A 22,029-nucleotide genomic window follows, 5' to 3' on the forward strand; every position below is an offset into this window, starting at 1 on the left:
TTTCTCCCGCAGAGCGGCTGGTAGTTTCGAACCGCTGACCTTAAGGTTCGCAGCCCGATTCGTAACCACTACGCTACCAGAGCTCCTTATAGTTGTTGCTAAGTGCCATTGAGTCCGTTTCACCTTGTAGCAACCCTGTGTAGCGTTTCCAAGGAGTGACTGATGGGTCTGAACTGCCAACCTTGTGGTTAGCAGGTCAGTGTTTATTCTACAGCACCATGTAGTTCGATAATCAAAATTTTGTTTTACCATCCTTTAAATATATTTTACAAAGTGGATACTCTTCCAGGAGATAGATGCAAATCACTTTAATGTGGGGTTAAATTCAATCTTTAGTAATGACCGGGTGGAGCAAATGGTTAAGTACTCAACACTAACTAAAAGATTGGAGGTTTGAACCCACTCAGAGGTGCCTTGGAAGTAAGACCTAACAATCTGCTTCTGAAAGGTCCCAGGCACGAAAACCCTGTGGAGTGAGTTCTACTCTGCACAAATAGGATCATGATGATTAGGAATCAACTGGATGGGTTCTAGCAAGAACATGTTCAATCTTTCCGGGCTCTTGTTTTCTTTGTAACTTTTTTTAGTCAGATTTAGAAATGCTTTGTGCTTTCAAGACAGAAAAATGTTTTTGACTTCTAAAATAATTTTGCTGAACTGTTAGAGCTTATTGGTTTGAGCTCCATGTCTGGCCTTTGTGTACGTGTCCAAAAGATACACAGTTTTTCTAATGGCACACGACAAAGTGAATACAAGTAGCAACAACTAGAAACAGATTGACTTCTTCATATAACATCCCACATTTAGTATTTTCCAAAACTCCCAGTACTTGTACTCCCTGAAAACATAAACTGTCTTTTTATTTACCTAGGCCTGTAACTGCAGCAGTGTGGGGTCCACTCATCACCAGTGTGATGTGTTGACTGGCCACTGCCCATGCAAGTCCACCTTCGGAGGTCCAAGCTGTGACCAGTGCTCTATGGGACACAGAGACTTTCCAGCCTGTGTTTCCTGTGAGTGTGACCTGAGGGGAACATTGGTGGATGCTTGTGATCAGGAACAGGGCCTTTGCGGCTGTGAAGAGGAAACCGGAACCTGCTCTTGCAAGGTATTTGCCGTGGACACTTCTTCCTTCCTCTCTCCCACCACCATTATAACTTTTATGCTTCTAACTTTTTAAATGAACAGCTAGGTTTTAGACTCTTCTCTCGATAGCTCCTCTCTAAATGAGTTCACAGTACCTTCTATGACTCAAGAGTTTAAATTCTCAGTACATTCTTCCAGAACGATGGATGAACTCTTTAAATGGCTATTTTACTGTTCAGTTCAAGTGTCAGGTAATGAAACTGATTTGAAAACCACTCTTGACTTTTCTGTCATATGTTCCAGTTGTGGGAGTAATCGTCTTTCTTGAACATATAAGTGAAATAGACAAAGCAGGGTTTCACAACGATCGGTAATTTTATAGCTGTTAAGGAATTATTCTCTTGTATGTCCTGGCCAGAAAAATAAGATTTCAGTGTCATGTGTTTTTCATTTCACGTATTTCCATCCGCTTTCCCATTGTGTTTTGTCGTTAGGATGGCCCCTCAGAATCTTTTCTGGAGGATGTGGGCAGGCAGAGGGAAGAATAGATGCCAAATGGTAATGAATTCAATAGTGATTATAGAGGAGGAGGGAAAAACTCATTTAGATATCACTGCCTATAAGTAAAGGAAACATCTGTCTGCATATTTTTGTTTTACCATACATCAGATGGATCTTGGCTGAAAGTAGAGAATATCAGAATGATGTTTACCTGTACTTTATTGACTATGCAAAGGCTTTTGACTAGGGATCGTGACAAGCTGTGAATAACATTGTAAAGAATGGGTATTCCAGAACACTTATTTGTGCTTGTGAAGAACCTGTACAGTGACCAAGAGGCAGTTGTTTGAACAGAACAAGGGGATACTGAATGGTTTAAAAATCTGGAAAGGTGTATGCCAGCATTGTATTCTTTCACCATATTTATTAAATCTGTATGCTGAGCAAATAATTTGAGAACTGGCTTATATGAAGAATGTGGCATCAGGATCTGAGGAAGACTCATGAACAACCTGTGATATGCAGATGATACAACCTTGCTTGCTGAAAACAAAGTTGTTGTTGTTGTTATGTGCCGTGGAGTTGGTTCCGACTCATAGTGACCCTGTACAGGGTTTCCAAGGCTGTAAATCTTTACGGAAGCAGAAAGCCTCATCTTTCTCTCGTGGAACAGCTGGTAGTTTCGAACTGCTGACCTTGCTGTTTGCAGCTTGATTCGTAATCACTACGCCACCAGAGCTGAAAATAAAGAGGACATAAAATACATATTTAAGGATGAAGACCACAGACTACAGCCTTCAATATAAGTTGCACCTCAATGTAAAGAAAACAAAACTCCTCACAACTGGACCAATAAATAATATAATGATAAATGAAGAAAAGATTGAGGTTTTCAAAGACTTCTTTTTATTTGAATCCACAATCAATGCTTATGGAATCAACAGTCAAGAAATGAAACAATGTATTACACTAGGCAAATCTGTTACACAAGACCTTTTAAAAGGGTTCAAGAACAAACATACCAGTTTGAGGATTAAAGTGCAGCAGTCCAAGACATAATATTTTCAGTAACCTCATATGAATGTGACATTTCATATGTAACCTCCTATAAAAGGGAGACAGTGAATAAGGTAGACCCTAGAAGAATTAATGAATTTGAGTTCTGGTGCTGGATAAGAATATTAAAAATACCATGGACTGCCAGAGGAACAAACAAATAAGTGTTGGAAGAAGTACAGCCAGAGTGCTCCTTAGAAGCATGGTGAGGCTTCGTTATTCCTGCTTCAGGTATGTTATCAGGAGGGAACAGTCCCTAGAGAAGGACATCATGCTTGGCTAAATAGAGTGTCAGGAAAAAGAAGAGGACACCTAACAAGATGGATTGACACATTGGCAGCAACCATGGGTTTAAGTGTAACAATGATTGTGAAAATGGTATAAGATCGGACAGTGTTTTGGTCCGTTGTGCATAGGGTCACTATGAATTGGAACCATCTAGAAGGCACCTAACAACAACAACACATAATTATGCCAACAATTCTGATTTAAAGAGCCGAACAGAAAGGCACCTAAGTTACCCCACCCTGAGTGGTCATCAGAATCCCCTGGGACTCTAGGAAGATTCCTGGGCCCCGCCCCAGGGTCTCATCTTATAGGAGGTGTGAGTTTGGACTTGAGAAGTGGTGTTTCCAGAAAGCCTCCGAGATAATTCTGATGATCAATCATGTTTGCAAATCACTGACTGAGTCTTAGAGAAAACCGATGCTCAGAGAAGAGAGGGATCTTTCTTGCCCAACGGGACAACTAGTTGTTGATTCAAAATGCTTGGCTGCTTTATTTTGTTTCTGTTTGCTTAGAAATCGCCATCTCTTTTTTCCAGGTATACCTGAATCAATTTTTTTTTTTTTTTTGTCTTCTCTAGGAAAATGTTGTTGGCCTTCAGTGCAACACGTGTAAAAGTGGCACCTATGCCCTTGATGCTGGCAACCCTGCAGGATGCATCCCATGTTTCTGTTTCGGGCTGTCACAGTTCTGCACAGAATTAGCAGGCTATGTGAGGATTCCAGTAAGTTATGTGTACAGTGAAAAGATTCTATTTTGTTGTTTTTGAAGCTTTTATTGTTGTTTGGGTGCAAGTTTACAGAACAAAGTAATCTTCCATTCAACAATTTATACACATTTTGTTTCTTGACAATAGTTGTTAACTGCACTCTTCATACTTCCTCCCTGAGTTCCCAATTCATTCATCCTTCTTTCCTGCCCAAGTGCCTTCCGAGCTTTATTTCTTGTCAAATGCTGCCCTTTTAGTCATTGATGATTGATTGTCCTGAGGAGTCCATTCCTCCCAGGTAGTATTGTTCACTTTACAGGCCGGTCTGCCATTTGACTGAAAGCTGATCCCTGGGAGCGTGTTCTGTTCCAGGATTGAAGTGTATCTAAAGACCACAGTCTCAGGGGATCCCAGTCTTTATTAGACCAGCAAATCTGGCCTTTTTTATGATTTTGAATTTTATTTTACATTTTTTTCCTCCCTCTGTGCCAGGACCTTCTGTTGTATCCTGATCAGATAGGTTGGTAGTGGCGACCGGGCACTATCCAGTCCTTCTGGTGTCAGGGCAGTGGAGGCTGTGGCTTGCAAGGTCCATCAGTCCTTTGGACGGATTGTTCCCTTGAGTCTTGATTTTCTTCACTCTCTACTTTGCTCCAGATGGGGAGAGACCAATTGATTGTATCTTCAATGGCCACTTGCAAGCTTTAAAGACCCCAGTTGCTACTCACCCAATAGGATGTAGAACATTATCTTTGCAGATTATGTTATGCCAATGAGTCTAAATGTCCCCTGAGACTACAACTCTAAATCCCTAAGCTCTCAAGGTGTTTCATGTGGCTAAGAAGTCTTCAGATCCTTGCCCGTTTATGCTCTACCATGACCTTGGATATATTTGCAGCATATGCAAATATATAGAAATATCCTTTACCAAATCTATGTATTCTCCTGGGTGTTCTTCCATTCACCTTCTCACATCTGTTTAGCTTGGGGTGCCTACTTATGTGTCTGCTCTTAGCTATTATGATTGCTACTATGTATCAGTATGTACATATTTTACTCTTGTGTACCTCGTCCTCCCTTGCCTTAATTATGTTGTGCTAACTTCCTCTTACTGTATATTGCCTTTCCCATCACCTAGGCTAATAGGTGCCCACTCTTTCGTTAACGATTTACCCTCCCCTCCCATCCCTGGTGACCATCAAAAAATATTTCTGTGCATAAAACTTTTCTTGACTCTTTATAATAGTGATCTCAGACACTAGAAAATGTTCTATCACTCTGGGTGCAACTGTGGGAGACAGTTACACATGTTAAACCATGTTCACATGGCATCAGGAATCCTAGGAGCTAGTTTGGGTTAAAGGAGCTCTGGTAGCATAGTAATTATGAATTGGGCTACTAACCTCAAGGTCTGCTGTTCTGTGGGAGAAAGGTGAGGTTTTCTGTTCTTGTAAAGATTTACAGCCTTGGAAACAGGGTCACTATGAGTCAGAACCGACTCCATGGCACACAGCCACCACCAGTTTGGGTTAACACATGAGTCAGAGCTCTGCTTCTTCTATCAAAGGTGTAAAACAAAAAACAAAACAAAGCCAAAACAAAAAACAGCTTAAAATAAAGGCATTCAGTGTTGTTCCTTAGCTAATTTAGCAAAAGCATTAGTTGATGAGACGATATAACTGCAACATCGCAATATTCTTCATACAATTAAAAGTTGACCGAATGTAACAATAGTTTGATCCTAAGTGCACTAGTTTAAAGCATTTTTAATTCCTTTCAATTCATATGTTGAAGTTAAAGGCAACACTTTTGCTATTCTTATTTCAATAATGAAGCTGGGATGGGGAATCTGAAAGTGAACTATTGGCCTTAATCCATGTTCTGAAATCACATTTCTCTTTCATTCATTGACTAGGTAATGCTGGCCTCAGACCAGCCTCTTCTGCGTGTGGTTTCTCAGAGTAACCTGGAGGGCACAACCAAAGGTGTGTATTACCAGGCCCCCGACATCTTACTGGATGCCTTGACTGTCCGGCAGTATGTGCAGTCAGAGCCCTTTTACTGGCGACTTCCAGAGCAGTTCCAGGGAGACCAGGTGAGGCACGCATCCAGTCTGGAGCAGGGACACTTGGGGTATGGATGTAATTTTAAACCAGAAAAGACTTCAGATTTGGTTCAAAACACTTTTATTTTTCTCCTTCCTGCAGTAGTCATTCAATAAACATTTTAAAAGTATTTGCTAATAAACTTGTCTAGGTGCTATTGTTCAGGTTGTCCTCAAGAAATCTTAATTCACTTGAAATGAAAAACATACTACAAAATAGTCTTGAAAGACACTGATTATATTTTTTATTATTATTATTTTTTATTTTTTTATATTTATTATGATTTGAGTTAAAATTTATGCAGCAAATTGGTTTTTCATTCAACAATTCTTACACATTTTATTTTGTGACATAGATTGCAGTCTCCACAGTGTAACAACTCTTCCCACTTCTGCCGTTTTCCAGTTTGCACTTAGCTGCCTTTCTTACCCACTCCTGCCTTCTGAACTTCTTCCCTGGGCAAATGCTGACCTTTTTAAGTATTATTTTTAAGTAATTTATTTTATCATATATTATTGAAAATACACACAGCAGAATATATACCAATTCAAGTTTCAACATGTACAATTCAGTGACATTGGTTACATTCTCCAAGTTGTTCAACCATTCACATAAACCTTTCCTAAATTGTTTCTCTACCACTGGCATGCACTCCCTTCTATATAGCTTTTTTTTTTTTTTAATGTTTATTGTGAATTATATGATAGTTTACATGGGAGAACACTGATTATATTTTTGTTAAAAAATAAACATTAGAATCTGTGTATGGATTCACCTTGAACTTTAAAACTTGCAAATATCTATCCTGTGCTCCTATAGATTTTATTGTTGTTGTTGCAATCATGCTGGTCTGATTCATAGCGACCCTGTATAGGGTTTCTGGAGCAGAAAACCTTATCTTTCTCTCAAGGAGCGATTGGTGAGCTGGAACTGCTGACCTTGTGGTTCACAGTCCAGTGCTTATATTACGGAGCCACCATGCTCCCTATCATTCTTATTCCAAAAGATCTTAAAAATAATCAGAATAATTTCTACATCGATTTGTTGTTTTGATGGTACTACTTTTATTAGTACTATCAAAAAGAACTCTAGCATGGGTCAGTTTAATAATCTATTGTTGTTGTTAAGTACCGTGGAGTCAGTTCCGACTCATAGTGACCCTGCACAGGGTTTCCAAGGCTGTAAATCTTTACGGGAGCAGAATGCCTCATCTTTCTCCCGCGGAATCGCTGGTAGTTTCGAACTGCCGACTTTGAGGTTAGCAGCCCAATTCGTAACTACTACGCTACCAGAGCTTCTTTTAATAATCCATAATAAAGTAAAATTAGAGAGAATAAAATTTTATGCAATGCATTTCACACATTTGGCAACATTTTAAATCGTATATTTAAACAATATTTCTTACAATAAATGTTTTAAAATCAATGCTATGTTTGAAAAATAAATATCAATTTATTATTTGGATAGCTCATGGCCTATGGTGGAAAACTGAGGTATAGTATGGCCTTCTATTCTTTGGATGGCATTGGCACCTCCAACTTTGAGCCTCAAGTTCTCATCAAAGGAGGCCGGACCAGAAAGCAAGTCATTTACATGGACGCACCTGCACCTGAAAATGGCGCAAGGCAAGAGCAAGAAGTGGGGATGAAAGAGGTGACTATGGGATCTTGTCGTGGTGGTGATGGTGGTGGGCCGGGGAGTCAGTTCCCACTCACAGCAACCCTGCATAGGGTTCCCAAAGCTGAAAATCTTTACGGGAGCAGAAAGCCTCATCTTCCTCCCCCAGAACGGCTGGTAGTTTTGAACTGCTGGCCTTGAGGTTAGCAGCCTGATTCATAACCACTACTCTACCAGAGCTCCTTGGGATCTTGTCATAGAAGCTCCTTAATGTAAATCTCACCATCAATGCAATGAAATTGTTCAACTGCTTATAGGAGAAGGAACAGTAAACCCTGAGATTAAAATTCCAATAAATTTAGAAAGATTTCTAGAAATTTTTTGAGTTTCAAGAAATGGATATTGGGCTTATATTAACTTATTTAATGGGAACTACATCTTAAATTCTTCATCTTGGTTCACAAGTCTCTGTCTGCACAGACATATGATATAGAAGTCTTGGGCTTGTTGAATTGGGGACTGTGAATTCATTGTGCATACATTTATTAAGTGCTGGCCCTATCTTCCATTATATGTATCTGTCAATAGGTAAATCTCACACTGTTCCTACTCCTGTTGAGGTCACAAGAGACCTTTCTCAGGTAAACTGAGTGTCATGCACAGAACTGCATTCATTTCTGGAAAAATGCATATAAGAAGCCTGTTCTTTGTGAGTTCAAATACTCTGAATTTAATAGAATGTTTTTCATCCACAGAGCTTTTGGAAATATTTTAACTCTGTTTCTGAAATGTCTGTAACACGCTCAGATTTTATGTCTGTGCTTAGTAACATTGAGTACATCCTCATCAAAGCCTCTTATGGTCAAGGACTACAGCAGAGTAGGTATGTGGAAGTTTTTTCTAGAACTTTACGTTTGATACAGAACTGAACAGATTTAATTTATCCACTCAGATTATCTACTGTATTGTTTCATGTTTCTCTGTTCCTCATCAAAACCCGATAAAGTAGTAATGTCTTTATGAAATAGTGATATAAAATAAGTAAAATATGGTGATAGCTAACATAAGGATAATTTTTTTTTAAAATCAAAAGTGCTATTTTCTCTGCCTTTAAATGTTGTACTGCCTATTTCTTTGTAAAGATGTATACAGAATGCTGGCAGCTGCTCATTAAATGCTTCAGCCCATAAAAAAGCAACTAAAATTTGGCCACACCAGTGCTTGAAGAAGTCTTTCAGATGTAGTTTCCTTAACCTTCTCTTGAACTTTAAAATATCATCTGACAACCTTCCCTGTTAATGACACTTCTAATGTACTTGAGCACATTATACTTGTAATCGTGTGTAGGAATACTACTAGCCTTGGAGAAAAGCTTAGGTTTGATATGAAACCACAGAAACAAACCTGCATTTGAGTCCATTCTGACTCATAGAGTCCACATAGGGTCAAGAAGAACTGCCCCACAGGGTTCCCAAGGCTGTAATCTTTATGGAAGCAGACTGCTACAGCTTTTTCTCCATGAAGCAGCTGGTGAGGGTGAAACACTGACTTCTTGGTTAGCAGCCAAGCACAACTATTTTATCACCAGAGCTTCTCTGGTTTAGTATGGTTGCTGGTTATATGCCATCAACTTTGTTCTAACTCATAGTGACCTTGTATAGGGTTTCCAAGGCTGTAAATTGGTACAGGAGCAGAAAGCCTCATCTTTTCTCTAATAGAGCAGCTGGTGGGCTCAAGCTGCTGACCTTCTGGTTAATGGCCCAACATGTAACCCACTATGCAGCCAGGGCTCCTTCTACTTTAATATAGATAGAAATAGGCAAAGTTAATATATCATGTGTCATATTTATTTCTAGAAGGTGTCTTTCTAAATATTCATGTTTATCTTCTCACTTGTTAATACAATGATTTCACAGAATCTCAAACATTTCAGTGGAGGTTAGCAGAAAGGAAGAGCTGCACCCAGGTAGAGAGAAGGCCTCCCTTGTAGAGAACTGTCTCTGCCCTCCAGGCACAGCTGGATTCTCCTGTCAGGTAAAGATGCTGTGATGAAATTCCACTTCCGGGTTTTGCAGCAACTCCAAATGATGAGCAGAGCTTGTGTGTACCTTTTAAGTCATTCTCTCTCTTTTTGCATCACCTCAGGACTGTGCTCCCGGGTACCACAGAGGGAATCTTCCTGAAGGGGGTGTCAGGAGATCCCATCTTCTGATTGCTCCCTGTATACCTTGTGATTGCAACAACCACAGTGAAGCATGTGATCCTGAAACTGGAAAGTGTCTGGTAGGTTTATCCATGGAGTCCAAGGTTTATCCATGGAGTGCTTATTTGACATGGAGAATTGGAATGGGAGGAGTGGGTTAATGTGCCAGACTGCAAAAGCCGTTTCAACTGCAAGGTTAGCAGTTCAAGCTCACCAGCTACTCCTCAGAAACCACAGGATCACTGTGGGTGGGAATACACATTATATGTGTGGAATTAAAGAATTATCCAGTCATGCAAGGCAAAACTAACTTAATAAAGTTGCAACACTTTAGAAAAATAAAATGTTCACTATACTCAGTTCATGCTCCCGATGAAAGCAAAAGCCTAATAGAGAAATCGAGAAGATCTCATTGAAAGGTTTACAGAGAATTGATTTTAGGAACTTAAAGATGGAATGAGCTGGGAAGGTACATTGTTCAATCATGAGAACAAAAGTCACATGGACCGTTTAAAGAACTTAGCCAATTCTTTCCAGTTTCATCTTTATTTGGTACACCTGTGGGGTACACCACCAGGTCAGTTTGACCCACAAAGTCTGTGGTTCAAACTCACCAGCTGTTCCTCAGAAATCCTACCGAGGGTTGCTATGAGTTGGAACAGACTCAGTGTCACTTGACAGCAACAACTATTTGAACACGATGAGGTACTCCTAGAATATTAAGTTATTACCCTGACTTTCCTGGCATTATTCCACCACAACAAAATTGTAAGATCAGCAGTTGATTTGTTGATTGGTATTCCTGAAGTAACCCTGTCGGCTTTAACCTAATCCATGAGAAAGCGCTTTGGACCAAGGTAAAGAACCTCACTCAGGAGCATGTTGTTGTTGTTGTTAAGTGCCGTCAAGTCAGTTCCGACCCATAGCGACCCTGTACAGGGTTTCTAAGGGTGTAAATCCTTACGGGAGTAGAAAGCCTCATCTTTCTCCCGCGGAACGGCTGGTAGTTTCGAACCACTGACCTTAAGGTTCGCAGCCCGATTCGTAACCACTACGCTACTCAGGAGCATAGTAACTGACAAACATCTGACAGTTCCCTGTTCAGGAGTAATAGTTAGCCTTTGAACCATAAGAAAGCCATGGAGTTTTGTTAGACCTCACCCGGGCCTGTTAATCAGATATTGCAGTACAAAATAGTGGTTGTATTTACTGCCAGGAGTCTGGACGAAGATTCTAAATGAGGATCATCTGCAACTTCATGCTGTTGAGCAGAGTTACTAGAGTTGTTGTTGTTAAGTGTCTTCGAGTCAGTTCTGACTCATAGTGACCTGCATAGGATTTCCGAGGCATGGCTAGTGGGTTTGAACTGCTGACCTTGTGGTTAGTAGTCCAATGCTGATCTGACAGCACCACACCAGGACTCAGAGTTGGTGTTAGCAGTGGAAAACCTGTCAATTTGCTACACTCCTCTCTTATGATTTTATATGATGATCTAATAAAACAAGTATTTAATGCGTTTACTTTCTGAAAAGAGGTTGCTAATCAATTGTTCCTTGGAAACCCTATACAGGGTCTCTAGGGCCAAAACTAAGTCAACAGCACTTAACAACAACAACAACAATCTTACCTCTAAGGAGAAAATAGTTTTAGAGGCCAAATGAATCCTAACCAAATGTTTTTTATCAGATGAAATGGAAATGCAATTTTTAAATGAAAACAAGAAAAACCTGAATATGTTTGAATCTAAAAGGGACTTAACTATGATTTTTCAATATGCAAAGAGATCTCTTTCTACAGCACCCCTTACTTCCAAAAACATTTTACTTCCAGAAAGATCTCTTTCTACACCACCCCTTACTTCCAAAAACATTTTACTTCCAGAAAGGTCTCTTTCTACACCACCCCTTACTTCCAAGGGTAAAATAGGAGTCAGTATGAGAGTTCGCTCAGGTGTTCCTCATTGATCCTTCTCCTTCTCTCCTGGCTGCTCCAAACCCTGTCCTGTGTCCTGTGCATAGTGCAGTCAGAGAAAGTTGCAGAAAGATGAATAAAAGCAGATATTAAATTAGAATTTGACATCAAGAACTGCTTGCTTTTTTTAGTTAAAAAAAAAAAAGGTATAGGTAATTTTTTTAAATAGCAAAAGCAATAGGTCCACATGCCATAAAATTTAACTGGAAATGATTTGATTAGAACAAGAATCTGTTGGTAATGCTGCAAGATCATCGGGTTTCATTCCTCACAATCTATTTCCTCAATTATCTGTTTGCTTGTGCTGTTTAAATTGTCTGCATGTGATTGTTGACCCCTGACTATGTGCTAAAGAAGTGCCCCTGCATTGGCTTGAGGGTTACTGTCTGCCTTAAATCCTTGTTTTAAGGATCTGAAAGGTGGTCTGTTTTAGGAGCACAGTGCATAATTTCTTCAGGAAGAATGTGCTAGTAATTTCTAGGCTGTGTTAGATGGACGCCATCTTGTAATGAATGAAAACCATAGAACTGGACATGCTTCCAAGATTAAAAATACAAAAATAATTTAAAACTCTACATAAATATATATGTACATGAAAATAGTCTCTTCTTAAGAATAAAAAGAAATGCTGATTGGTAGGAAATAATGGTGGTTACCAACAAGTCAGTTCTGATAGGGAATGTGTTGGTGCATAGCTATTGTGAGATATGAATGATTTCTAACCATTTCCCATTGTTTATCTTTCTGTTTGAAATGTGGGACCCAGAACTGCAGTGACAACACTGCTGGGGACCACTGTGACAGGTGTGCCCCTGGGTACTATGGGAAGGTGACTGGCTCCGCCCATGACTGCTCTCTGTGCGCCTGCCCTCACAACCACTCTGCCAGGTGAGCTTGCACAGCCGGGCAGCCTTCTCAACCAAAGCTATAGTGTTGTCCATCCTAAGCCTTATTTTTCTGGATTTCTAAGTGGTCTATTTTAATAGATATTTTCCATCTGTTGAGAATAGCTGATTTTAAGAAAAAGTTTTCTCTTGGCATTTGAAGAGTGTCTTCAAAAGCAAATTATTTATGTTGTTACTGGGTGTTAGAATAGAACCAGTTAAAGAAAACACTTTCAAATTTTGCCTTTTTTAAAATTATTTTATGATAAACTTTAGCCCTCAAACTATGTATCCAGTGTGCATAAAGATGAATTATTATTCATTGTATTAATCATGGTGTGGAAAGAATTCAATTCCTGTTTAATTTAAGGACATGGTTAGGATTTATATGTGCTGATGACTGATTAAGTACTGAAATGTGTACAGTGATAAATTGGGCTAGGTTCTGTCTTGCACTCATGTTGCTTGTATAGGATCATCTGGATGTGAAAAAACAAGAGGTGTGAAGTGGGAATATGTATGACTGTTCTTTGGTTAAAATAAAAATTGTGATTCATAAATGTTTTATTATTACTTATAATGAGTGGCAATATGTTTTATAATATACAGTACTGGTATCCTGAAATGAAGTTTTCATTTTAATATTTGTTTGAATATTCTATCTTTCATTGTCTCTAAGTGAATAATGCTTGATGGAATCAGATGAGACCTTCTACCTAAAGTTAGTTCCTTTATAAACTGTCACACATCCCAAGATTTCTTTCTGTCATTTAATATTGTATATTAAATTTCTGTATAAATTTTGAGTCCTCCATTCAAATTCTGTAATCTATGTTTTAGAAATACTTGCATATGTATTAAAAGATAGGTATATTATAGTTTACCCATCTTAATAGATGGAGTCCTGGTGTGGCACTGTGTGTTAATGCGCTGGACTGAAAAGTCAGTTTGAACCACAAGGTTGGCAGTTCAAGCTCACCAATCGCTCCTTGGAAACCCTATACTGGGTTGCTATGAGTCAGAATGGACTCCATGGCACTTCACAACAGCAACATATTGTAGTCTTGCTCATGTCATGAGAAATTAACAGGATAAATGGAAATAACATACCTACAAGGTATTAATTGAATACATTGTGATACACTCCTGGAAAGCAATGTTGTGAAGAGACTGAGAAAAGAATATGATGTAGCAGTATGTACAGACCTAAGAGCTGCAGAACTAAACATGTATATTTTGAAACAAGTTCATCTCTGTGTATCTACGGTCACAGCCTTAGCTGTCCTGTGCTAGAGAAGTGCCTGGAAGGATGTTTTACTTTTCTGTTTTCCACAGTTCTGCATGTTTGAATATTTAACTTCTTCAATCAAAATATTCTCATTCTCAAAAGCCCCTGTCAATAAATTAAAAGTTATGTTATTAAGAAGAACCAGTGAATTTAAGAGACCCTAAAAGATGAGCCCTGGTGTGCACTGTCGGTTAATGTGCCAAACTGCAAAGCCATTTGAACTGCAAAGTTGGCGGTTCAAACTCACCAGCTGCTCCTCAGAAGCCCTATACAGGTTGGTTGCTATGGGTCAGAACCGACTCCATGGCACTTAGCCAACAACAAAAAATGATTTTTGTTTTTGTATGTATTTTGAGTTTTCACTGAAGTGTGTCCCATTTGCTTTTTAAGGAGGAAAGAAAGTCAGAAGTGGTGTGGGGCTGATGGCTCACCCTGTAACTCCTGCCTGGAAACTTCATCTTAAGATCAAAAAGGAGCGGCCTTTTTTTTTTTTTTTAAATAGTTGGCAGATACCCAGTTTGACCACTAGATGGTGCACTAGTAATTTAAAATGTGACGACAAGGCTGTTTGAAAAAACAAAAGTGCAACCCATGAAGGTGTAGATCAACATCCCAGTAGATGATTATACTTCTAGTCATTTTGCTAGCAATAGACACCAGATGACTTTTTATCCACTTACGCTCAAATTCCACCCTAATTCTTTACTTTTCTTTCCTATTTTTCTTCCTTGCCTGTCCTTACAATCTGATTGGTTATACTAATACTTGCTCAGCTTTCTTCTCCAAACCGGTTAGTCATTTGCACCTCTATCATTACCTTATCATTTCATGAGCCAAATGACTCTTCACTGAACTGTCAGGAGATTCTTCTTACCTGGAAAGTGTCTTGTTTGCTGACTAACTAGTCCTAGACAAATGTCTAGAGGATGTCTTTTATATACAAGATCTCCCTTCTTTTTGTCTAGTAGGTGGTAATGCCTAAAGATCTTGTCTTGTTGCCCAGTGTAATTACTTAACTTTTAGGACAGTATTGTGTATCCTAATAGTAATGGATACTTTGCCTAAAGAAAGAGTTGAGGTTGTAGATCATCTGAAGCTTTTGTTTTAAATTGTTTTTGCCTCCAGCTTTAGTCCCACCTGTATCCTGGAAGGGGATCATGATTTCCGTTGTGATGCCTGTTTTCCAGGCTATGAAGGACAATATTGTGAAAGGTATGCTGTTGAGTTATCATAAGGAAATTGCTAGGCACATCTCTCCTGCTTAATAATGATATAATGGATGTATTTACTAAAGTGAATTGCAAGTCATTCTGAATTTGTACATGATTGTTCCACGATCTTCTTACTATCCCAAAACAGGTTCTTTGGGTTAAGATAGTAAATGCACATTCTGTTACCATCTCATCTTCCTTTTAGGGAATAAAATGTAGAATGAGGTACAGGTCTTTGGATATTTGCATGTCATTTCATAACATTGATGGCTGTCCTTGGACAAAGGATGGCCTACATATTTACTTAATGTTGTTGATTGTACCTAAATATCCTCATTTCTGTAGATGCTCCTTGGGTTACCATGGAAACCCTCGTGCACCAGGGGGCAGCTGCCAGAAGTGTGAATGCAGCCCACTTGGTTCGGAGCACAGTTCCTGTGATGGCCTCTCGGGTCAGTGTGTCTGCAAGCCAGGAGCCACGGGGCTGCGATGTGACCAGTGTGAACCCAGGCACATTCTACTGGAAAGTGACTGCATTTGTGAGGATTTCTTCTCTATGTATTTAAATATTGGTCTTTGCTCCAATGTTTTCTTTGTGAGGAAACAGTAAACATACTGATCTTCCAACTTATACTATAGAACCTGTCTTCTTGCTTTGTTTTTTAACTAAACAGGTGTTGGCATTGAATCAGCCAAGTTACACTTATAGTAATGCGTTTGTCTTAGTTATCAAGTGCTGCTGTAACATAAATACCACAAGTTGGCAGCTTGAACAAATAGAAATTTTATGTTCTCATCATTTTAGGAGGCTAGATGTGTACGCTGAGGGTGCTGACTCTAGGAAGGCTCTATCCACTCTAAAGGGAAATCAAGCATTAGTTCAGATTCTCTGACATTCCCTGGTGATCTTTATGTGGCTTGTGTCTTCCCCTCCATTTCTGCTTCATTTTCTTTGCCTAATCTGCTCTTTTTATATCCCAAAAGGTTTCAAAACACACTCTATGCTGACATGGGTTCATTAACATAATAAAGAAAATCCAGTTCCCAAAGGAGAACACAGCTGTTTTGAGATGAGGCAAGAGGAAACAGGATCATAGCATTTTTTTCTTTGGCAGTCTAAGAAACATAGTAACTTTAAATTTATAGGTTAGTTGCTAAAGTTGTAATATTTGCCTTGAAGGATCAAGGGGCAGCCAGTTCAGGAAAGGGAAGACCTTCGTGGGATTCTCATTTGTGTTACCCAAATTTCACTATAGCTTCAGTTCTTTGTGTCATAGATTTTCCCCTAGTTGTAATTTATTTTAATAGTCAGAGCCTCAAGTAGTAATGTTGGAGAGTCGTCTTCTCAGTGGTTCATGGGATGAAGGGAGGAAGTCAGGTTAGGGTCATGGAACTCTCCCCATTATTTTCTCCAGTCTACTTTATTTGTGCCTACTAAACATGTGTCTGCCAACTGTCTGATACAATGATCAATCAGGCTTAAAAAAGGAAACACATGTGCAGTTCATTGCAACTAGTTCAAGTTAGGAGCCCTGATAGTCTAGTGTGTTACAGATTGGGCTGCTAACCACAAGCTCAGCAGTTCAAATTTACCAACCACTCCACAGGAGAAGGATGAGGCTTTCTGCTCCTGTAAAGATTTACAGCCTCAGAGAGCCGATACAGTGGTGCTATGAGTCGGAACTGGCTCCGTGGTATGCAGTAGCAGGAACAGTTCAAGTTAATGATTAGCAAATGCACTCTAAGGTTTGTAGAGGGCATTATAAGGAGACTTGTGCCAGACCTGGGCTTGAGTCCAGGGCTCAGCTGCTTCTGTTATCTATCTAAGTCCCAGGACTATCATTTGAGGACAGTGGTTTAGCTTATCTTGTCCCTTCCTCCCACTGTACAGCTGATGTGAGAATGAAATCAGGCATGGTACCTGGAAGGACTTTCTACTGTACTCTACCATTACACAAGGGAAAGCCAAACAGTATTGCTACAAAATGGTAGAAACCTTTATTGTACAAAAAAAATGAAACTGTGAAATGATGGTTTCCTGACAGACTCTCCATCTAGGTCTATACACTTTTGAAGGCAGTGTTTCCATCTCTTTAACCCTTCCTAAAGTATTCTGTACTCTTCGTTTTATACCACATGAAAATGGCAGTTTTTGCTTCCTCCATACACTCCAATCATGTTTCTTTCCAGTGTTCTTTGAGTCTGGGGAATAAAAAGAAGTCTGAACAAAGTTAAAGGGTGGATGGGGTAAGATTTCCCAATGAAATTCTCAAAGAACAGCTCTTGCTACCCTTGAAAAATAAGCAGATGCATTGTCATGATGGAAAGTAAATCCCTCAGTACAATTTTCCTGAACTTTTTTTTATTCATTAATACAGTTTTCAGTTTTCTTAAAATTTCATAATAAGCCCCAATGAACACTGTGTGTTCTTCGAAAAAAATCTATCAAGATTACTCCATTGGGGACCCAAAAAACAGTAACCATAAGCTTCTGAGCTGGCCTTTCTGCCATGAGTCTAACTGGCCCAGCAGATCCCCTGGAAAGTCACTGTTTTGATTGGACCTCTTTTTTTTTTTTTTTTCAAATCATCTTAAGAAGACTTTGACAAGTATATTACTAAGATAATTTGTCTGCAGCCATCCACTGATCACAGAGACCGGTTTAAACATATTTTGTTTGAAATAATCCTTTGTGTGTATCAACTGGAATCTGGTAGCAATGCCTTTTGACTCATCCTTGTATATTATTATTGCAAACTGACTTATGCAAACCCAGGTGAAACTGTGTAGACAACTGAGCATTAACTCTAAGTTTCTTTTCTTTTCTCTTTTAGCTTGTGATGATGAATGTATAGGTGTGCTGTTGAACGACTTAGATAGTATTGGCGACACCATTCTGTCTGTGAACCTCACTGGCATAATCCCTGTCCCCCATGGAATCTTGTCAAATCTGGTAAATACAACAATGCATCTTAGGGTAGGTACTATGCACAGATATGGAGAGAAACATATATCATTGAGAAGCTTAGTCTGTTGGGACTGTTGAAGTCATTCTGTCTGCCTTTGCCCAGTATAGGGATTCCATTTCCAGCATCCATGATTGGTGGTTTTCAGCCTTTCCATGAACATGACCAGTAACAGAGATCCTACCATGTCAGAAGATAACTTAACGTCACTGTGGGACTGCTATCATTGAAATATTGCTCCACAGCTGCCTCCTTATAAATTCATCCTCCATGCTGCTAACTCTGATTTTTGGAATACAAACTCCAAGCCTTCCTCTTTAAAAAAGACCTTTGGATGTTTGGAAACAGTTGTTCTAATACAAATTAATCTACCCAGTTTTTTCCTTAATGTTGAAATACACTAAAGATGAATGGTTTTCTATAAATGTGTCAATAGAGGTTGCAGGGCACAGAAGTCCCTCTTCCCTGGAAGACTACATAAAAATCTTTAGTTTTGTATTTTGTCAAAACAGGGAAGAAAGTTAAGAAACTGACCTAGTAGATAGCATTCGACTCAGTATTTTTAATTCTAAATGGGGAAAAAAGTGATTTAAATTTTTTGCTTTTTACCTATACATTATGCTTTATGACAGTTTATTTACTGTGTAATGCAATCATAAATGATGGTCATTTCTGAATGCCTTTGTTAGATGCAGGTTTTTCTTAAACTTGCTATTTGTGTATAAGTGTGTGACTATGTGTGTGCATGTGTGCGTGTGTGCATGTGGGAGTTCTAGGACTTGCTTACAAGGGTATTTTCTCCATAGACATACTAGCAATAAAGAAAGACTCAGGCAGTCAAAGAGATGTTTTATGTTATTTATTTTCTTCAAAAGGCAAAAATGATTTTGAAAATAATGAGAGGTTTTACATGCATAAATTTTTTTAAAAGGGCAAGAAAGATGTTTAAATTTATCTTTGAATTGATATTTTGGAGCCCTAGCATGGCGCGGTCAGATAAGAGTTGCACTGTAAGGTTGGTTTGAACCACAAGGTCGGCAGTTCAAACTTACCAGCAGCTCCTTGGAAACACTATACTGGGGTGGCTATGAATTGGAACTGACTTGATGGCACTAAAACAACAACATAGGGTTTCCATAGGTGTAATCTTGGTTCAAGCTCACCAGCCGCTCCTTGGAAACCCTATACAGGGTCGCTATGGGTCGGCATAGACTCAATGGCACTCAACAACAACAACAATCTTTACAGAAGCAGACTGCCACATCTTTCTCCACAAAGTGACTGGTAGTTTCTATGTTACAATCAATGACCAAACTTTGGTTAGTGTCAAGCACTTAAACCACTGTGCCACCAGAGCTCCTTTCACAATTAATCCCAAATATTTTAAATACTTAGCCCCTTGATTAATGTAAGATATTTATATCACTGAGGCCCAAATGGACAGTAAATAATATTTGATTGTGCATATATATCAATTGTTGTTCAGTGCCATTGAATCATTTTCGACTCATAGCAACCCTGTATAAGGTTTTCAAGGAGCAGCTGGTGAATTTGAACCACTGACCATTGCAAACTGATCTTGTAGTCCAGTGCTTATCCCCCTGCACCACACCAGGAAACCCTATGGGGCAGTTCTCATCTGTCTATAGGGTAACTATGAGTCCAACTGGATGGCAACGTACCTGGTTTAGGTTCTACTAATTGTGAGTAGGAGTCCCGATGTGGCACTGTGGGTTAATGCGTCAGACTGAAAAACCGTTTGAACTACAAGATTGGTGGTTCAAGCTGCTCCTCGGATACCCTATGCAGGGTAGCTATGGGTCGGAATCGACTCGACAGTACTTCACAACAATTGTGAATAATTTTGAACTTATCTAAATCATGTGCCCATTCTTTTAAATTACTTTTTATGTGTATGTAAAAGACATATCAGAGGTTAAGCATGTGGCTGCTAGAGTTGAAACTGACCAGTTACTGCTGCCCTTTATGTGCCCTTTGGCAGATTCCATAGCATGACCCCTAAATTCCCTCAAGGTAAAGTGAGAACAACAATATAGTCACTTCTAGGATTGTTGTAAAGTTTAAATTAATATATGAAGTATAGAAATTAGAAGAGTGTTGGCATAAATGGAGCACTTAATTGTTCCATTATAAAAAACTTTTCTTCATTTAATAATTTTGTATTTTAGCTTAGCAAGCATTGTTTTATGGTGTTGTCAGTTATAATTAAAATGTACATGACTCTGGTATTATTGAAATAAAAACAGACTTCTATATAAGAATTATAGGCTCACGTTTCACTCAACGCACCAAATTTTAAATTTAATCAAACTACCTTATCTGATATTACTCAACTTTTGCATGATTGGATTCTCTCCAAATCTGCTAAGAGTGAAATATGTAAATAAATGATGAGCTGGTTTTGTGATGATACAATACCTGATTGTTTATAATTTTGTGTATATTAATGTTTCTGTCTTAAAAGACACTTTATATGATTTATATCTATCTTGGAAAGACAAAAGTTGGAAGCATAAAGTCATGCTGACATAATTAAAGCTTAAGAAAAAATATGGTAAAATGTGATTAACTTTTTAATGACAATTTCAAGGAAAGAATAATTTCTGTGAATAAAAAAAGAAAAAGAATTAAGAATCGGAACATTTTATTTTGAAGTTTTGTAATTTATTCCTTTCATTCTTCCTAGGAAAATTTATTCAAAGAAAATTCTCTGAAGGAACTGGCAAAAATTCAACTGGATGGTGTTGCAGAACAGATCCAGAACTTGGAAAAAACGGTAAATGCTGACCCACCTCCTGCCAAGCCCCTAACACCAGACCTAAGAGCATTCTTAATGAGGTTTGCTGAAGGTTCTGGCTAGATCCTGGCAGCCTCTTCCCTACTGGGTTGCGCGGAAGTATTCACCATCAAATTGGTTTTAACCCTGCCAGTTTCTATGCTTTAGTGGGAAAGGGCTTCTGATTTAATTGCTCTTGTCATCTCTGCCAAGGGAGCAATTGGGCAAGTCACTTTGAATTCCCTGTACTCCTCTTAACCATGAGGAGTAGGGATGCTGAAACCCCTCAGGGCTTTTCTGTCTCTTAAATTCATTCTAACAGAGCCAGAGTGAGTGCAGTGGTCTGCTCAGAGGTTGAAAACTGAGGACCCCTGTAGCTTCCTATGCAGGGTGGGTGCAGCCCCAGCCTCACTATCCCATGTCTGTGCAGAAGGCAGCCTGAGCTGCAGCTCAGAGATTTTGGATTGTTGACTTTGCTTGGCAATCGAGCTACTTTTACGTCACAGTGAATTCTTTCTTCTGTTTAGCCCATGCCAGCCAGATGAATGGTTTTTAGTGACCCAAAAAGAATATCCTCGTTGGTAGGCAGTCAGGAAGGCCCATTTTCAACTTTAGAATTTTACACTTATGAATTTAGTGTGTGCATGCATGTACCTGTGTGCACATTTATATATATATATAAACAACTGTGCATTTAGTCTCTGCCTGTACACACATGCACACACGGTCATGCACCCTAAAAAAGTGTTTGCTTGGCTCCTGTTAATTGAGAATTAATGATGATTTGGGAAGAGTTCAAGGCTTTACATGTGGACTTTAAATATTTCAGAGTAAACATTTATTTTAAGCTGATTAAAATAAATCATCTCCATTCATTACAGAAGATTCTCTCTCTTTGGATCTTGAATAGAAAACATTTACAGACTTAGTTAACCTTATATTCTTGGAAATTACAAGTAATCCTTCCTTTTGCAAACTATAAAATTCCCAGTAAAAATAATAGCACTATGGACTTCACACTTACTAGACACTATTGCATGTTAGTCTCATTCATATCAGCTCTTTGGAGGGTTATTATATCCTGATTATTGTGAAGAAGTATTTGGTCAATAGCGTGGCGGAATCAAGCCTAAAATCCAGCTCACCTGATTTCTTGATCTTAACTCATACACTGTTTTCATAATCAATGCAAATTAGGAAGATTTTACTTTCTCTATTCAGTATATTTGGGTCCTAAAGTGAATACAGCGGGAGTCTGAAGTTTGATAGCTAAATGGACATCTTTTAAAAATATATCATCTTTTTGCATAAGTAGTAAGTTAATTCATTAACCACTTACCTTCCGGTTCT

At 38.9% G+C, this 22,029-nt stretch overlaps 1 protein-coding gene across 1 annotated transcript in view; it reads left to right on the forward strand.

The window, feature by feature from the left end:
• Positions 1-22,029, forward strand: part of LAMA1 (laminin, alpha 1) — a 217,941-nt gene that overhangs the window by 128,284 nt on the left and 67,628 nt on the right. Inside the window, exons 23-34 of the mRNA XM_006868714.1 lie at positions 872-1,108; positions 3,509-3,652; positions 5,553-5,732; positions 7,210-7,395; positions 8,115-8,242; positions 9,276-9,393; positions 9,505-9,642; positions 12,300-12,421; positions 14,831-14,917; positions 15,262-15,455; positions 17,751-17,893; positions 20,590-20,679. Coding sequence (XP_006868776.1) covers positions 872-1,108; positions 3,509-3,652; positions 5,553-5,732; positions 7,210-7,395; positions 8,115-8,242; positions 9,276-9,393; positions 9,505-9,642; positions 12,300-12,421; positions 14,831-14,917; positions 15,262-15,455; positions 17,751-17,893; positions 20,590-20,679 — 1,767 coding nt within the window. The remainder of the gene's footprint in view (positions 1-871; positions 1,109-3,508; positions 3,653-5,552; positions 5,733-7,209; positions 7,396-8,114; positions 8,243-9,275; positions 9,394-9,504; positions 9,643-12,299; positions 12,422-14,830; positions 14,918-15,261; positions 15,456-17,750; positions 17,894-20,589; positions 20,680-22,029) is intronic.

Source organism: Chrysochloris asiatica, unplaced genomic scaffold (assembly GCF_000296735.1).
Source record: "Chrysochloris asiatica unplaced genomic scaffold, ChrAsi1.0 scaffold00122, whole genome shotgun sequence".
Taxonomy (NCBI): domain Eukaryota; kingdom Metazoa; phylum Chordata; class Mammalia; order Afrosoricida; family Chrysochloridae; genus Chrysochloris; species Chrysochloris asiatica.